The sequence below is a fragment of the Aythya ferina genome (genome assembly GCF_964211825.1).
Source record: "Aythya ferina genome assembly, chromosome: 5".
NCBI lineage: Eukaryota > Metazoa > Chordata > Aves > Anseriformes > Anatidae > Aythya > Aythya ferina.
The window spans coordinates 13,535,235-13,554,674 of record NC_140301.1 but is presented as its reverse complement, the minus strand read 5'-3'; the positions used below and the strand labels follow the sequence as shown (position 1 = coordinate 13,554,674).

The following is a 19,440-nucleotide window of genomic DNA, read 5'->3' as shown; positions in this document are numbered from 1 at the left end:
TCTGAATTTGCTTGTGAAAATGTTATCAAAGATTATGTCAAGCGCCTTTTAAAGTTGAGATATGAAACCTGTAACTTCTCTGCTGTCCATAGAGCTGGATTGCCCTATAATGGAAAGAAATTGGTTTGGCTTTGTGCAGTGTGTAGTCAATAACTTCATATTGGCTGTTGCTCATCTTGTTATGCCAAACTCGCAAAATGTTGCTTTTCTCCCTGAATTTTCTCAGTTAGAATTCTAAATTAGGCCACTATGACAAAGCATAGAATAGTCCTATTAGCTGATTTCTTAACTCTACGCTTGGTATTTATAAGTCACTAGCAGATAAAGTTCTGTAATTATTTTGAATTTGCTGATAACTCAGAATATGTTGATAGTACAGAGCAAGCCTGTTTTCCTTTTTACTTGTTTTTAAAAAGTTTTTTTACTCCTTTTTTTACAAGGCAGGAGTGCATAATACGTACCTACGCATGTAATACAGCTATAAAATTTCTTTATTTTTTATTTATCATTTGTTGACAGGAAGCTACATTCTGTGTCGTTCTCCGTGGAGCCCGCCTGGGTCAGGCTGTGCTAAGTGACGTTCTTCAAGCTGGCTGTGTCCCGGTCATCATTGCTGACTCCTACATTTTACCTTTCTCTGAGGTTTTGGACTGGAAGAGGTCTGTACGCTAATTATTGCACATCCAACATGTGCATAAGAGATACCCAGATTACATTCAGTGATTTGAGTGGAATCACTATAATAAGTCAAATGTACTGGCAGGGTACAGTGAACAGAATACTTGGTAAGACAGATGTCCTTGATGTGTTTATGCATCAAAAACAGGAGTGGAAAACAAAGGAGGTAGAGATGACTGAGCTTTTGGTTATCCTGTGGCCAGTGATATCTGTTCTAAAACAGACTTTTTGTTGTCTTCCGCTTGTGCTGTGTGATGACGGATCTGCATTTGGATCCCCAAGTATGTGCCAAAAAGGGAATCATATAAACACTGAATTTATTATATTGTATCAGAATTCCTAGGTTAGTTTGAAACTGAAAAGTATAATTATTTTGCAGCTGAGCATACTGTGAGTTTAGATTTTTTTGCCATGCATAAACAATGCCCAGTTATGTTATCTTAGAGTAATACATACAAAAATTACTAATTTTTATGCCTATATGCTATCACTTGTCACTCCAAGAGATCTAAGATATCAGCAAGTCAGTGGCAGTCTGGGGATGGGAATTCAGGAAGTTTGAGTCTGTCCTTTCCACATTCAGTCGTTTGTCTCCACTGATCAGTCGGTAAAATAATTAACTACACAAAATAATTAACTACACTGAGAGGAGACTGCTTATTTCTGCTAACATCTTCAGAGCACATCATATTGGAGTAGGACAAGGTTCTGGGTTGACCTCTTTTAATGTGGAACTTCCATTTTCTCACCTTACTGTTGTCCTGGTTGTTTGGTTATAGGGCCTCTGTTGTCATCCCTGAAGAAAAGATGCCAGAAATGTACAGTATTCTGCAAAGTGTTCCCCAGCGACAGATCGAAGAGATGCAAAGACAGGTAAAATAATGTACTGTATTTAAATTATCCTTTATTTGCAGGTCATGTGGGTTCATATGCCTACATTGCAGTGGAATTTGTTGGAATGCAGTATCAGTTATACTTCCATGCTAGTATTTTGATTAGTCTATCTTCTCCTTTCTTTATGTTTAGCATATGCATTCACCATTACTTTCCAATATTTTATCTTTAGCCATCACTGGTACAGCTAAATCTGTTAAACAGCAGCTGTTGAGCAGTACTACATTACCCTTTAGGTCAGGAAGTTAAGAATACTGCATATGATTGCAATTGCAGAATACTTGAGTTGGCAGGGTTCAGTTATTCAGAATGGAATTTCTCCAACCCCTCTATTTTAACTTACATGCTATTGTGAAACGTATTATAGGATCCTTAGCATCCACAGTGATCAAAGGCTCCCCATCCAGATCTGAAATGTGAAATTGAGGTTTTGACCCCCTGCTTTTTCATGTAAAGATCATATTGTATTTGCCGTGAGTGGAGACTACTGGTTCCTACCAAGGTAGTCAAACTTTGCTTTCATGAGCTTTTTTCTTGGATCCACTCTGCTTTTTTAATGCACACAGGGATGGAAACTCTTGCTGAAGGCAAGTTTACTGCTTGCTCTTACATATTAACATGTTTCTGATGAAATTGCAGAGCATATTTGTTTTCTTCTTTCTACACGGTAGCTGAATTGATTGATATCTGAAAGAAAAAGTTTGAGTCCATCCCAAGAGAAACTTTGGCTTGTTGATAAATTTTAATCCCTCAAAATGTGAGGGAAACATGAATTGAAAAATGTTTTAAATATTCTGGCTAAGTTGATGATTCCTCAGAGGGGGAGATCTCACTTATTTTGCAATTGGAAGAGCCAAGATCATAAATCGTCCAAACTTGTGAACGAAGTCTGTTGGGTAGAGTCAAAAGGAAGTATTATGTAGTTGACTCCAGTTGATGCTGATTCCTGTTTGTAACAGCAGCAAAGCTTTGCTGCTGTGGGCACAGCCATCATAGATTGCTTTAATTCAAGAGCTCATGTTTACAGCACTAGCTGAACAGATCAGCACTGATAGCAGTGTGAAGAGATTTGTTGCCAAATTACATGTAGGGCAGAATTCACATTTTTCCATACTGTTGATGAACCATGTTTCATTTGGTGGTTGGACTGTATGGATGACATTTTTGGGCCAGAGATGAATGAAGATGTTAGCATATGTTATAAATTTATAACCAGGATCTGTAATCCTTCTCATCTTTTTGTACTGAACATATATTGTTATAAGGTAGGGAGATATTGTTAATTTTTTTCCTGATGAGGAACCCAGGCATAGAGAAATTAAGTGCTAAATACGTAATGAAAAAGTAAACTATCTGAGCTCAGGTGACTTGTGGAGGTGTGTAGGATTTCTGTGGTGAGGTTTCTCCAATGATTGTGAAGATACTTCTGAAATTTCTTTGCACAACCTCAGTGACGAAGTCATCTTTTGTGTGGTACTTGTAAAAAGTAACCCAAGCCATGGTTTCTACAGCACTCTAGTTCAATTATTTCTACCTAGACAGTGCTAAAATCTGCATTGTGTTTAATAATGCTGGATATGTGTGGATAAAACAGGCTCTCAAAGGTAGCAGTACGTATCTTTCATGCCTGAATTATTTTGTCAGCTTCACTTTGCTGCAAATATCACAGTAGCCATCAGAGGTCTCCTTTCTCTTTAGTCCCTACACACAAATGATCTATTTTGGAAGGGCCCAGTGGCAGCACCAAATTGCCATGGGCAATAGCAGAAGGAGAAATAGCTTCACTGTTACAATGCCTAGAAACAAAATTTTGCTTGATTTTTCTTATTTTTCTCTGACATGAATGTAGATATACTAACACGAGGATGTTAAGTGTAGTAAAGCTTTAGAACTGACATTGATAGTCTGTTGAAGTGTGCAGTGATTTTCTTGTTCATTTTACTAATATTATAAAATAATCATTTAGGGTAGTGTTCTTCTACAGAGAAAGTGCTTTACATCATGGACAGCTTAAATAGTGATTTTAAAGTATGAAATGAGGAAACCACACTGGTTTGTGTATTTTTGCTTTTACTTTTCCCCTTTACATTTACAATGTATTTCTTGGATACTTTGCAATAAAACAACCCTAAGTCAGATGATCTGTAAGCTATGTTATAGGTAACTCTACAAAATTAAGCTAAAATAGAAAATATTTAAATACATAGAATGCAGTTTTAGTCTGTGTCTGGTGAGAATTTTTGGATTATAGATGGTTTGCAGTAGTCATTGGGTCCAAAGCATCACTGAACACATTGGAAACACCAATTCTATTGACTGGAGGTGAGAATCATCTCTTTCTAAAGCTCTGTCTCACACATTGTTTTGTTGTGAATATAGTTTTGTCTTTTGGTGGTGAGAATACTGGAATGAAGTTATAAGGTCTGTCTTTCTCTTGTCTTCCTGAATTTATTTCCGTCTGCATATTGAGGATACTTGAACGTGTTATCCATATGTTTCGTGTGCTGTCAGCTGTATTTACAAGGTGGAGTCCAAGTGTAAGCATCTGTGAAATTCCCTTGCTGTTACACGGTTCTGTGTCCTAGAAATCTCATATGGTGAAAAACTACTTACTGACATTGTGCTGACTACCAATAACTTGATTGCTTTTCCTTATTGATAAATGTGCAGTAATATTCCACCTGTGCTACAGATTTGTTTCCTTCCTCCTCCTCAGTCTCACAGTCGGGAGCAGTTACATGCTTTACTTTCTTTCAATTTGAATGTTTCTGGAAAAAAAAATCTTAGGACTTTTTGGCTGGTCAAAATTTCCTCCCATGTTTTTTTCAGTGTTTTGGCTTATTGACAACGTACAATGATAAATGAATAAAGATTCACAATATAAAGCTGAAGTGATGCTAGGAGAAGAGAGAATTTCAAGTTGGAATGCATCTTCTGAGGAGGCTGGTGCTCATGGTAGTTGCTCAAAAGCAAAGTGAATTTGTGATGAGCATTCAATTTAGTTTCTTAGGAAGGAACTACTGAAGTGAAACTCATCTGATACGTGTTTGTGGAATAAAACTGCAAGTGAACTGGAGAGATTTATGCGTGCTTTCAGATGTGATCAGTAGCAGGCATTAATACATTTTATACATTTTATTCTGCCTAGCCATGGTAGAGCAACAAAACTTCAAAATACTGTTTTTGCTAGTAACTCATGTTTCTTGGTAATACTTAAACCACTTCAAGAGCTAATAACAGTTTATATGCAACAGTTTGATTTTTTTTTGTCAAGTGGAAGAAAGTTGACTAAAACTGGCCTTGTAGCCTTTTTTTTTTTTTTTTTCAGACAATTCTATTTTTTTTTTTTTTTTACTAAGAATTGTTCTTGCCTAGATTGAAACAAATTCATTTAGATAACAAAAATCATGTTGTTTCTTCTATTTATATTGTGAAATGCCTGGAGTTTGCTCTAACAGTTACAAAACAGGTGGTCAATATCTGATATTAAAATGAAGAAAAAGTGATCTTTGCAAAGAGCTTTGACTAAAATTGATGCAAAACCGTTTTACACCACCGCACAGTTTCCTTTACAGGTGGGTTGTGTTTAGGTTTTAATTTAAAAACTTGGTTTTATATCCACATGAATTACTAGAATTCCATTAAGGGAAACCATATATTTTTGATAAAGACTTGTGAAATATGCTTTGCTCTTACCTGCTGATTAACATATTTTCTCAGTAAATTAAGAAATCAATTGACATGAGTATGGCTGAGACCATCCTCTCTTTAGCCAAACAGAACAAATCCTTGCTCTAAATTTGTCCTGTTTTTTAGTAGGATGAAGCATACTTTCATCATAAATATCAGACTCTGGATGTTATAATCATTGTGGTAGGAAAGTCTTGCTATCTGACTGCTTTGGTTTCAGTGGCTCTCTTGATAATGAAGTAGTTGTTATCCATACGTGGAAAACCTCATAATTAAAAAACAAACAAACAAAACCCCTTGTGTTAATTTGCTAGTTCTCTTAGTTGATCAGGTACCACTTGTGCAGTATTTTATTGCATTTGATTCTCTGGAGATGACATGTCAAGGTTTATGTGTATACAAATATTTTTTTTCTCAAGTTGACATAGATTGTCTGCTTTTAGGAAGTGAACTTCTATCTATGCTTAATTTCTGCTTTGTTTCTAGAAGCACTTTTAGTCGTACAACTGCTGAAAAAAAGAGGATCTTAAAGAGAAGTACTACACTTACAATATATAAGAAATCGTATTTGAAAAGATTTTCTGAGATTTAATACACTGGTCATAAGCATCACACACTGCTGTCGTGAGAAGGGTAAAATACAGGTGCCTTATTGCTGGTTTGGCCTATAATTTCCTATTTCCTATAATACAGCTTTATTTTGCCTGGTTTTGTAAGACAGTATTTGGTACGAGCTCAGAAAGAGGGGCATTAGGTATTTAGTCCTGTGAGCAGAGTCTAGTGTGTGGGAAATCTGAATTAATTCCTACTGCCTTGCAATTATACCTGATTGTGTTGGGATCTCTAGAGATGAGCTATATTAATGTAGGCTTTTATTGTTCAAGCTTGCAGAACTTTTTGCCCTCAACGATTCCTGGTTCAGTTTCCTGCCTTTCCTCACAAACAGAATAGTTATTCAATGCTGTGCTCATACCCTGGCCTATGCTGTTGTGAAAAATTGTTATGTATTTTCAGTATTACATGCACGGACCATGCCTGTGAGAACTGGAGGCTGGCACGTTGTAGTTCTTAAAATCTCCCATGTATTGATCATCAAAAAAGCCTCTGCTAGTTGAGCTGACAAAGTTAATAGCCGCCTTATGCATCTCTGGGCCTGCTGTCTTGTCTGTTCTGTACAGTAAGGTTGTCATTCTCATTTTCTTTGAAGCTTCCTTGAACCATCCCCCTCTCACAAATAGTTCCATATGGAGTCTGAAACACTGGCAGAAGTGCCCAGAGGCAAGTTGATAAGTAGTTCAGCTGCACGGCTACTAACCCAGCAGACTTGATGCTATATCCTTATGCTTCGTTTTCTCTGCACCACAAACCAGCACCTAGTTAGTAGCAAAGTTCTAGAAGTGGAGGGACAAGAAGTAAATGTAGTACATATATATGATGAAGAGGGAGATCAGATTTTTTTTTCTTTCTTCCTGAAGAGGAAGAGTGAAATAGAGAAAGAAAGGCAAAAGAAAACATTGCTAAAAACATTGCTAGTATCTTCTTATCCCATGTCTTGTATAGTTTCCCTTCCAACTAAGTTTTTTCTAGTGTTTTGCTTTTAGTCTGTTAATCTATAGAAACATACTTCTGTAGTTGATACAGAAATGTATGCTTTGACTTGCTTGACAGTTTTCTACAACTTAAATTTTAGCTTCTGTGCCTTTTTCCCCTTCTTTTTTTTTTTTTTTTTTGTGAGCTGAATCTATTTGAAAATATGGACATATTGTAAATGTTTTTCCTCACTAATTTTCAGCATACTTGGAAGTCCCCTAACAGAGAGAGGCTCATTAAGGCATAGAATCAGAATGTGAAAGTGATCAAGAGATGGGAATGAAAGAGCTATTCCTTCATTTATTTAGGCATTCTTTTTCACAGAATGGATTTTAGGTAAGGAGATTGATTTTCAAAAGAAGGCTTAGTGTATGAACCTGTTCCTTTTTGACTATATAACACTTTCCACCTTCCAAAAATAAAACTTTTCAATTACTATCTAGTCTGTAAGACAGGATGGCTTCGTGTGTTCTCTTTGAGCAGCCATGAGCAGTTAATGAAAAGACAAGTTCCGTGGTCAGTCGCGGTCAAAAGCAGTAATATAAAGAATTTTTAGAAAAGAGGTAGAGAACAAAATAGAGACCACTACACTGCTGTGCAAGTCTGTTGTGTATCTGCACTGTTAATACAATCCATAGTTACAGTTCTCTAATCGTAAAGATAATATAGTAGGGGAAGGGTGATGAGAGATTTCATGAGAGGAGTGATTAAGCAGCCTAAGACTCTTCATCTTGAAAATGAATGACTGGGGATAAGATAAGGAGCTGGAATATAATACAGCACTACAAAACAAGATCATGAGTAAAATGAATGGACATGGCTATACGCTGTCTGGTACGATTTCATTTGATGTGCTCTAGGACTTCATTGTTGGGAATCTGTTCTATAAAAACATAAAAGGAAATGACCTTGTCACAGAACTTAAATTTAGTCTGTGGGACTCACTGCTTTAGGATTTTGTGAGTGAAGGGTTTGAATCTGCTTAAAGGGCGAATGAGGAAATCCAGGGAAGGAAGATCTGTCAGAGATGAATGAAAAGGTATGCCCTCTGGCTTAGGAAGTTCCTGAGTTGCAAACTTATGGGAGCTAGAGCATATTTTAGAGAAGTGGTGGCTTGTGCTTGTGATGTCTGTGTGTATGAGTTCCTAAGGTGTTTGCTGTGGGCTGTTGTCAGAATATAGGAGCAGCTGGGTGCGTTGCAGTCTTGGTGACTCAGGACTCGGATTTGCAGAAGACCTTGATAGTATGATGCCTTGTGGAATAGCCTTGGCAGATTTTCAAATATATCTCGACTTCAATGAATGCCAGACAATTCAGTGAGAGAATTTTTATTATGATGTATAGCTTCCTTCTTTGTGTGAATCTGTAATTCAGATTCCTGAAGCCCCACGAAGTGTTTTCCTCAAATAGTGACAATGTGGCATTCCTGATTTTGTTACCGAAAGCTTTAGGTGGTCACAGCCTCTTGTCTCTTCAGACTGGATAGACAATTGAAAGCTTAAAAAATATACAAATCCAGTTTGAAAATGTGCAACAACAACAAAAAAAAGTGGATAGTAAAATGTGTGTTTTGCAGTGTTTGTTCCCACAGTCAGAGTACCTGGACAAGCTGTTAGGTTTTTTCTAGTGCACGTCCCATGTGCCTCAGCCCTGACCTGAAGGAAAGTTCAGGCTCCAGGTCAAACGGAGCTGAAGACACATGCATAAATCAATGACTTGTTTTAGTGCCACGTTAAGACAACATGAGTGGCTGGCTTTTCTGACCCCTCCTCCCTCTCATTTAATGTGCTTCTTTGGCTCTTCTTTAAAGAGGGCTCTGCAGAGTAATTTCAGCTCTTATCAGCTTGCTGACAGCTATATGAGCCTCTCTGCTGGCTCCAGGCAAGGAGTGCAGGCGTGTGAAACTTCCCATTCCTCAAGCGAAACGGTCCTGGATGGAGTTAAGGCAAATGGATGGTGGGTGGTGCGGCTCACCTAAAGGAGGTGGGATTTAGTTCTTGTTAATCAATTAAGCAGAGCTTCATTTCAGTGTCTGGACGCTGGATGCTCTTTGGGTATAGTTAGATTTTACAACTCCTTTTCAGTGAGAATACTCAACTTCCAGCTGCAGCTGGAATACTCAGCTTCCAGTCTTCCCCTGACAGGGGACAGCTTCTGTCTCGGGGTGCTTTGGACTCATCATTATCAAATTTAAACGAACTTTCATCTGTCTACCATTTGTAGCATTTTAAGGAGTGCGATCGGAGAGGCTAACCCTGCTTTAATCCTCCCAGAGTGCTTCAATGGAGCTCCGGGTCCCCCATAAATGTCAGGCCTGGACAATTTGCCATCTTATCAGATGCACTGAAGTTAGCTGCAGCTCTCTCACCCTTCCCCCAGAGGAAAGATTTGTTGCTGCAAACAGCAGAGGAAAGAGAAAACTTTTTCCTGGCTTATTGCCAGGGTCACCAGGGGAGTTGTAGAATCCTTGGCATTTGTATATGAGGCTTTCATTGCTCCCCCTCTCCTCCTCTTTGTTGTGGCGAGTATTCTTATCCTAGATTTTTTTTTTTTCCTATTGTCTCTCCAGCCATTGCTTTCCTGACTGAAGAAGGCTGTTTTTATGCTTGCTGCATTATAGGGTGGTCTTCATGGCATCTCTGAGCAAGAGCTCACAAAACTGAGAGCAATCAGCACCCCATTGAGTCATTTTTTGGGGGATGCAGTTGTGCTGCCTTAGTATCCAGGTTTGCAGCTTCTGAACCCGAAAAGGTTAAACTTGAACTGTAGGAGGGAAATTGTGTTATTTTAAGACTTTTTAAAATCAATCTGTATGTTGTTGTAAAGTGAACTTCTGGTGCTTATCCCTTGCAGATAGCTATACACAGCTTGAATATGCTACAGGTAAACCCACATGATCCAAAAATTGGAAAAGCATGTACTTCTTTTAAAAGAATACTTGAGAATCTTCATGTCATGCCCGTGAAGCAGCTAGCTGCAGATAAATGGATGATCAAACCTCTCTCCTGGTGTTCCACGAATTCTCCATTGCTCTCTGTTCTCCCTCTGCTGCTGCTTAGTCTGTAAACATCAAATTTATTTGTCAAATTTACTTGTTCCGCTTACCCCTTCCTTCATTATTGGAACTGTTACAACATTAGCAGTTATCCATAAGCACGCTGCATTTCTGCAGGAATTGCATTTGAGTGTGTTGTAGTAAATACAGCTTTGTCTTGGATCCATTTTTCCGATGAGTGGATAGAGATATAACTTCTCCAAGGTCAAATCACAGTATTAATAATGCAGTTTAAAAGTCCTGGATCCTGTTTAATAACTAAATCAAACGTATCTTGCAACACGGTAGGGATGTTTGGCTTTAAGTTACAAAGACTTTACGTGTTCAGTAGAAACAGCCTGATGCTGGATAATCTTTGGATGCCTTTCCTTTAGTCTTCCTAAGTTGTGCAGAGATATATAACAATTTCTTAGACGCCTGTATGTGGGAAAACTCTATCTTTGTTAGGACTGAAAATGCGGGCTGTGCTAGGAATATGCTTTAATGCCCTTTGGCTCACAAACAGTGTAGCTTGTGTTTTTGGGTTGGTTTCTTCCCCTTGTTCGATTACTGCTAAACTTAAGGAATAGTTTCCTGCAACTGGACTCAGCAGGGTAATGCATTCTTGTCCCGCAGGGCCCACAGAATATTTGGTCTCTGTGTCTTCCTCACACAGCATGGTCTACCATAAAGTGCTTCCCAACACTGTAGCAAACAAAAGCAAAAAAAATCAATGGTCCCTGTTGAGTTATGGGGAAAAACTCTTTCCCAATCCTGAATTTGGTGATTATTCATGCCTGAGCATGAATGTAACAGCCATTAACCAACTGTCTGGGGCACTTCAGTAAACTAGCAGCACCAAACCCAGGCTTTGCATTCTTCCTTTCACCACTTGTTTGTTTCTAGTCTGTTGTTACTTGTGTTTAGTAATCAGTGCTTCAGGGAATCCACTGGGAATCGAGCTGCCTCTACTGTAGAGGCCGTGTTACATGCGTATCAAGGGGAGAGGAAAAACAACTCCTTCCTGACATTCTTAATTGTTCAGGTGAAGCAAAAGATCAAACCAGAATAAATACGCAAACACAGGTCAGTGCTGTACTTTTTTTTTTTTTTTTGAGATAGCAGCGACTTCTCTGAGAAGACTTTTCTTTGATTACTTCTATTTTTGCAAAACCTGGCTTCATGCAGTAAAGAACACTCCTGTATAGCACACTATTTCGGATGTATTTCAAGAAGAAATAAGACATCAAGTAGAGTTATTTATAAATCATTTTGTCCATGTAAAATTATTTTCAATGCTGTTCCTTTGCAGTGTGACCATCTCACAATGTGAACACAACCGGCAATTATTAATGACCTTACCTATTTAATCAGACAGTCACACAGCCATACACAGCTCAAGTGATGAGGGCTGAGATGTGTTTCCATAACATGAGCTAAAGTCACTTGTTTTTGAGATGTGGAGGAAAAAAAAGCAGCACCATGTTCTAAACCAAATTTGTACTGTAGATACGGAGGAGAAAACCACGGCTGCCAGTCCTTCAGCTTTTATCTTCACAGGTATTGAAGTAATGCCTGTGGATAAAAATTGTCCAATGTTGAGCACTGCATATGGGTGGAGTATGTGTATGTTTATGCTTATTTAAAATAGAACTATATAGCTTACAGGAAGCACGAAAACATGTCTTCATCAAAAGGACAAGTTCGTCCTGGTACAGAGCTTAAGCTCCGAAATGAGGTATGTGCTGATTTTTGAATGCTATAATATGGTGGTAACCCTACCTAGATTTTTTTTTTCTTGCTTCAAAAAGCTGTCCTTTCATGTGTGTGATTGGCATTGGGCTTGCTTTGTGTTTAACTTCTCTAATCAAGGGAATTTAAGCTTCTATTCTCCCAGCATTAGTACAGCAGTCATGGGAAATCTCAAACAAGACAGATCTTGTTGCAGCAGTTGACACAAATAAAAGCAGTTGTGCTTTTATTTATTTATTTTTGATGCTGGATGCTGATTAAAAGTTTCCAAGCATCCTTTAGCCATGTTATAAAGCCAACCAGCAGAGAGCAGGGCAGCTGCTGAGGAGGGGAGATGCTAGTGGACAGAGGACAAGATCGCAGTGGGAAGCATCGGTGTGTGTAACTCAGAAAGCTGGGAAAGGTGTAAACAGATCTTCAATTTATCTGTAGAGTGGGCTCTCCAAACACTGTTTTATTGGCCAGTGGCTCCTGCTTTACTAACCTCTAACCTCTGCAATACTCAGAGGTGCTGCCCACCAGCCAGCCTTGTCTTTGAACCCCCCTTGGCTCCTGCCACCTCAAAGGCTCGCAGTCAGATTCCTGTGTTTTGCTTGGGACCTCACCCCTCAGCAGGATGCCTGCAGCAGGGAAAACTGATCTACCCTGAGAACATAGACATATTTGAAGGCAATACCCTTGGGACTAGAAACCTATTGCTTTCAGTTTCAGGAGCTGTCCATCATTTGTCAAGAAATGTGGCTAAAACCTGCCCCCAGCCCCCAGCTCGTGGTCATGTTGTAGTTGAACATCCTCCACCATTGCACACACATATTTGTTTTCCATTCTTTTCTGGACCACTGTTGAATCAATGATAGCATAACCCCAGCTTATCGTTGGTTTGGTTTCATGCAGTTAATGGGGATTGTGCAAAGGCCAAACTATTGCAAAAAGGATGATGCGCACCCAAGTCGTTGTGACTGCTCCTCAGGTTGGGTCCGCCTGCTCCTTCACAGTCATAGCCTGATGAAATTGGAGTGATCAGGAACAAACTCCTTGAAACAAGGGGAAAGAACAGGCTATTTATTTTTGTCTTTGTCATTATCAATGATGGTTATGAAGATATGGCTGTCTGGAAGCCAGATGAGAATTTGTGTTACTCTCAGCTGTGTTTTTTCTGTGGTGCCAACATATGGATTTGCCTGCAAATAGCAGGACAGAGCTGAATGTTCTGTGGGAGCAAAGGGAATGCAGGAAATAGTGGCCATTTTTGCATGACAGTTTCGAAGCTCTATGTGCTCTGTGAAACTACACTTGTTTCATTCTGCTTCTTTCTTTACTGACTGTCTTCGTGCTTTGCAGCAGTATTCACAGCTGAGAAGGGGCAGGTTCTGTGCTGCTCCTAGCGTTGGTATCTATTTGTTGGCTCTTTAACCGAGATATATTTTGGCAATGGATTTGGAGGGTGCCAGCACACTAAGTCAGGTTTCCTGACTGATGCAGCATTGCATTCTGCAGCAGAGTTGTCATGTTGACGTACTCCTTAACCAAAGAAGCAAGTTTGAGCTCCAGAAATCTGCTGGAAATCACCAGTGTTTAGTGGTGTATCTGTTCAGGTCTTGTGTTCTTGCTATCTTAAAAACAGAGTAACTATTTCTAGGATCAAAAGTAGTGCAAATCTGTTCTAGGAGGTCAGGATAATGTAGGATTTCAAAACAATATAAAATGTTACCATGTCATTCTAATAAAAATAGCTACTTTGTGTATTTGAGCAGGATATTAAGCAGTGCAGGTTATTGTTTGTAACAAGATGACAACCTTAAAAAAATACTCAAGCTACAAATTATCTGAGAGTATGGAAGAAAGACTTAAATTTTTAACTTAATATCTGTTCTTGAACTAACATTTTCCTTTACCCTGAGCTCTCGTATGAGTCAGCATTTGTCAGGCAGTGTACAGCAATAAAACCGAGAGCCAGCAGAAGTGAGTTACTCCCAAGTGGCTGGTATCTGAAGGGTAAGACTAGCATTTTGAACTCTGACCTCTGTTCCTTTTATGAATTGGCAGCTTCAAAAGAAAAAGGGGGAAAAAATGGATAGTGGAAAGGCTTATTTTCTGCTCTTTGTTTTGTATCTGAGGTAGGCAAATCTGCTTCTTTTATGACTGAAATTACTATAGCGGACTATATTAACATAGGTGATTAAATTCACCTTCTGTTTTACTTCTTGAAGAACTATTTTTTGGAGATTGCATTATGATAGATAAACAGCACCACAAAATGTCCATCTAGAATCTGTTTTGTAAAGCGTAGGACTGTAATAATCTAAATACTTTGCTTGATCAGCCTGGAGAAATGTCTTCTAGTAAAGAAATTTCTCCATATGCCAGTCATATAGATTCTTCGAGTTAAAGCACCCAAAATTTTTAATTGACCTATTTACTTGGGAATCAAGTGTTCAAGACAGAAGACTAGAAAGTTCCCTTCATGGAATATTTTTCCTCTTGATCTAAACATTACAGAAAGTATTCCTTTCCTTTCACTTTCAGACTTGTCTAGAGAGCTTACCTCTAGTTTTATAACAGAGTAGTTATACTGGCACCCCAAAAGAGAGCAGGCTTTTCAGAGTGTGACTATTTTTTTTCCCCATAGCCTGAGACATATATATTATGTTTGACAAGTATGTTCTACGTTCTTGGTTTTGCTCATTTGAAATCTTTGTGCCCTTCTGGAAAAATGAGAGCCCTCAGGGCTTTGAGGGGAATATCCTGGCCCAAAGCTGGTCACTTACTCTGTCCTCCTCTGATGCTCCCTTACTAAGAGGAGCACAGATTGTTCAGGAGGTATTTGACATCACCATAGCTCTCACTTTCTCTCTGAAGGACCCCATTTTTTCCTCACTGATCAGTAAGAAAAGAGGGAGCCAGCCAACCTTAGATAGGTTGAATTTGATTGTGTGGTATTGCTCCTAAGGGTCCGAAATCAAACAAGCACTTTTTTAAAAAATCCAAATTTTTATCACTTTATAGAAACAAACTGCCATCTTGTTCTTAATTGTATAAAGTCTTCTGAGGGTTTTTCATAAGCCTGCTAAGGAAGCAAAGATGGCGCTGTTTTTAGCTGACCCGGCTGGTATCAGTTTTGCTGACGAACTGCATGCTAAAAGTGATGCATATGATCAGCAAGAAGGTTGTTGGGGTAGGGAACCAGCTGCAGACACGTTACATTGCTCCAGAAGGAGGAGTCAAATTATACATTTTTGGCAGAAAAATGTGTGAATTTGGTGTTTTTGGGTTTTCCATCTAAACTGAAGATTTGTTTTGGAAAATGATGTATAAAGTGTTTGTTCTTCCAAAAGATGAACGTATGTTCCCTCTTCAGTCCCATTTTACCTTAAGGGGATAGACTGGAGGGGATGAGAGCTCAATTTTGCTATCTGATTATTATATTTCATCAGTTATCCTCGTATGTATCTTTAGCGTGGAGTAAATACATGATAATTCAGTTTATCTTGAACCTCAGTAGTCTGCCTAATCTTACTGCGCAACAGAAAGGTTATAGGGTGAATGTGGTTGACTATAATAGCTTACTTAATGGACAATAACTTGTTAAATCTCAGTAACTAGGAAAGCATTTGATTATACTGCAGTATCATGTGTAACTTGGGAGCCTGAAGGTCTTTGTGGATGACCTTCCACGACTAGAGCTGGTATGTATACACAGCAGAGCTAGGTCGTGCTCTTCTCCTCAGCCAGACTTCCCTAACTCGATTGATCAGGGAGTAAGAAATCAGAAACACTGAGAACCATTGAAAAGGGAAAACACTGAAGTAGTCACCTCAGCCAGTGCGAAAATGGTTACCTTTCGAGGCCTCATAAATCTTTTCAAGGCATTTTGGAAACACTGAAGTCCTGCCGTGGGGCAAGATCTTACAGCATCATGGCGCCTGACCCAGAAGCTGAGAGAAATGATGGTTTATGGACAATTAACTTTTACTGCTCTTCTGCGAATCTTGTCTTTTCCCTTTTGCTAACTTGACAAACTCCCACCAAATTGTAGGGTGGTGAAAGGACAGGAGACTAGAAAGTTCCCTTCATGGAATATTTTTCCTCTTAATCTAAACGTTACAGAAAGCATTCCTTTCCTTGCCTCATGCCTAGTGTTTTTCTTTTTGCAAACTAATCACAAGATTTACATTGATCTGTCTTGAGCTCTGTGCTGGAGCACCATTAGCGGCATTAACACTAGAACCTATAAACATTATATGAATGGACTCTGTAACCTGATGCTATGCTGGCTTATAAAGAGATGCTAGGCCCCCGTGTGTATTTATTTCTAAGGAAAATAACACCTTACCTAAATAAATGTTACTTTTTGTGAGTAGGCTACCCTTCTGCTGCGTACTGTTGCTTGTTACAGCTATGAAAATAGCTGCAAATGCTTCTGTCCCATGCTCTTGCCAGGTAAGCCATACACCCAGAACAAAATCCAGTAGGTGAACATGTGTTCATCTGTGCTGTTTTGGCAGTTGTACAAACTACACGTTTGATCTCTGGTTATAATTTAGATTGCCTGTGACCACAGCAATACTTGGGTGTACACACGTTTAGCATTCGCTACAAATCTGTGGTCCACATCGTGTGTGTTTCCTCAGAAAATTCCAAAGTCTAATCAAGCAGGCTTCTAGAGTACTAGAAATGAATTTCAGTTCAAGTTGAAAGGAATGGTATCCTGACCATATCTTAATCGTAGCCCTTGTATAATTAATGCTGTGTGGAAGACAAGATCTATAAATGTGGATCGCTTATTTCAAGGTCCTCTAAGCCTTTCAGGTCAGCTCTAATTAGTATGTTGTAATTGCAATCTCTTACAACCATTACCTAGTGTATTAAAGCTGCTCTTGAGCTACATAACCATTAGTCTCCTAAATTCACAGATAAGGGAAAGAGAAATGGATAGCTTGGAAAAAATTATACAGGAATACTAAAAGTTGGCATAAGAGTCAGGAATATATCTCGGGGCTGGTTTTCTTGTTTTTCTCTCCGGTATCCCTGTATGTGTTCATGGGATTTTTATTCCCCCTAGGTATTCGTTACATTCCAACATAAGCTTTTCAACCACACCAAGTAGAGCAGAAAATACATTTCAAATGGAATTGACACACATCTTCCCAATAGAAAACTTTCCCAAAATGTTTAGCAACTCACCATGCTGAGTAGCGGAGACTAGCAAACCATGTTAATCAGTTCTGCTTTATAAAAGCAAACAAGGTGGGGAGGAAGTAATGAGACCCTGAAACATCTGTTTGGAGACTTAGAATCCCCTTAGAAGGTTTTGAGTTCTGTCTTAAAGAAACACAACTCCAAAAAATTACAACCAACTGTGGGAACATTTTCTAGCTCCTTACAAAAAACTAATTATATAAATATTAGTCTATAAAAAGTAAATTCCCCCTGCCCTCCTCTACACTTCTGCTTCTGGTATAAAGGTGTAGTTTTGCCTGATGTTGGAAACATTCTTTCAGCAAAGAGATGCTAGATCAGATCCATCCCAATTTTATTGAAGGAGGAAAGAGTTCATTGGTACCAAGCTAGTCAGTTACAATTATTACAATACAAATAATCTTAGAATTAGAACAGGTTAAGAAAGGGTCATTTAGCAAGAATGAAATACGTAGTCCCATGCTACTCAATTACTATTTAAAGTTATCTGTTAAAAGGCTACATAAAATAATTTATTTTTCCCAGTTACTGCTGCATATAGCAGTGATTTTCTCAAACTGATGTCCAATGTGACAATGAAATTTGGAGTCTGTGTTCTTACTCTTGTTCAGTTAGGACACCTGAATAGAGAAGTGGTTCATTTTGCTGCTCTGGTTACTTCTAATTCTTAATCTACTTCTGTTTTTCTTTTCAAATCACTTGCTTCTGGATAATACATTTTTCTTAAGAAAAGGGACAAGGAAAAAAGAATATATCTTTTCTTAGAACATGGTGTTTATTTAGTGCCTTTTGGGTATTTTAGGAAGTCAGACAATATTTATTCTTACCTGTTCATGTAATTCTTCTGCTTTTACAGTTGGGCATAATATTTGTTTTGTACTGTGTTGTTGGTAATACTCTTTCAGACTGTTATCCAGCTGTTAAGTCCACCAGGGAGAGGGATATGGAGAGAGAAGTGATTCTGTTCTAGAGTGAAATTGCTTTACATTTTCTCTGGTTGACAGGCTTCAGAGAAGTGTAATATTTTGGACACACTCATCTGTCTCCTTAATAAAATATTGAACTGTACCAGTAAGTCTTATGTTATTGTTTTCTCACGATAAAAATAGTGCTCCAGAGAGCACTTCTGTTAGTTTTTTTAATTGGAATGTGATTTTTTTTCTTTCTTCTTCGATATTTAACAAAACTATTCTGAAGAACAAGTTTTACAGACTACCCACAGAGCAGGGTTTTGGGGCCAGTGTTTTGGCAATGGATTCTCAGTTCTGAATCCCACAGCTTATACTCAGAGTAACATACAGGGTAACAAATGCATGATTTTGTGCAAGTTTGCACATGAATTTGCATTTTCCCTTTTTCCCTGTTCCTTTCCTTTACATTGTGCTTTAGCTGAGGAACACTACAGCGCACAGTATCCAAGTAGGAATCACTCCATCTTCTATGAAAAAGCTGTTAACTGCATTTGGAGATACACTAGCAACCTAACATTACAGCTAAAGAAAAATTAGTTTTTGTTCATCTGAAAGTCTGTATCTCCAAAAGCTCCAGTGTTCCTTCAGTAACTTAATATTCTAAATAACGTTAGTTATTATTCTCATAACACATAGCTAAAAGGGGTCATTCTGTAGATACTTTTTGCTGTTTAAAAACTACATAACAAAAATAAAATAATGTTTGTCCAAATTTGTGATGTTTTCTTCAGTTGCATTCTGGTGTGAGAGCTTCTAAGCTTAGGAAAAAAAGTTCTTCTGTTTTACCACCAAGATACAAACACATACTCTTACAGTTCATACTGAACCACGAGGAGATTTTAAATTAAATTACCTTCTGGACACTTCAGGTGCTGGAGTTCCCTCAAGAAAAAGCAGGTTGAAAAAATTTACATTTTTTGGCCAAAACACTTGAACTATATTTATTGGCATAATATGTTTCCTTATGAGTTGGATGAAATCCTACAGGATCATTTGATGATTCTAGGTATTTTTAAAAAATGTTTTTATATCTAACAGGATATCAGATAACTCAGCATTTTCATTTCCAACTCCCTGTTTTTCTTCCAGCATTTCTGTCTTACATAGAAACCAGGGTGAGATTAAAACTTGCCATACAGGACCTGAGATTGACTTGTCTGTGAAGTTCAGTGTGCCTCTGTACAAGAAAATCACAGGCTTTGTTTCAGCATTGTTTTACATTTCCCGTGTTGCAAATTAGACCCAATGAATGTTTTTAACTAATTAGTATATGCATGTATGTACTTTTACATAAAAATCTTAATGTTTACTTGTATAAATAACAGTGTTGAGGTTTTTCTTTACAGACTTGGAAGTTACTAGTTTGATAGAGTTCAGGAGTACTAAAATTCTCTAGTTGATCGGCTGTCTCTAACACTGATGTTAAAAAATGACTTAAGTTTCATGTTTTAGGCTTCGTGCCCTCTAATGAGGCTTCCTAGCTGCACTGTGGATCCCTCTGCCTTGGAAAAACAGTACAATGGTAACTTCTGTTCTGTGGTCAAATTGCTTTTGACATTTTTGAAGAGCAAAAATAATGATAAAAGTATGGAAGTAACTGATTTCTTTAAGTATCTGCAAGGTTTTTCCATT

General features: G+C 38.3%; 1 protein-coding gene across 1 annotated transcript in view; it reads left to right on the top strand.

Moving 5' to 3' along the window:
• EXT2 (exostosin glycosyltransferase 2) overlaps positions 1-19,440 on the top strand; it is a 69,483-nt gene that overhangs the window by 11,426 nt on the left and 38,617 nt on the right. Inside the window, exons 6-7 of the mRNA XM_084519862.1 lie at positions 520-659; positions 1,458-1,551. Coding sequence (XP_084375988.1) covers positions 520-659; positions 1,458-1,551 — 234 coding nt within the window. The remainder of the gene's footprint in view (positions 1-519; positions 660-1,457; positions 1,552-19,440) is intronic.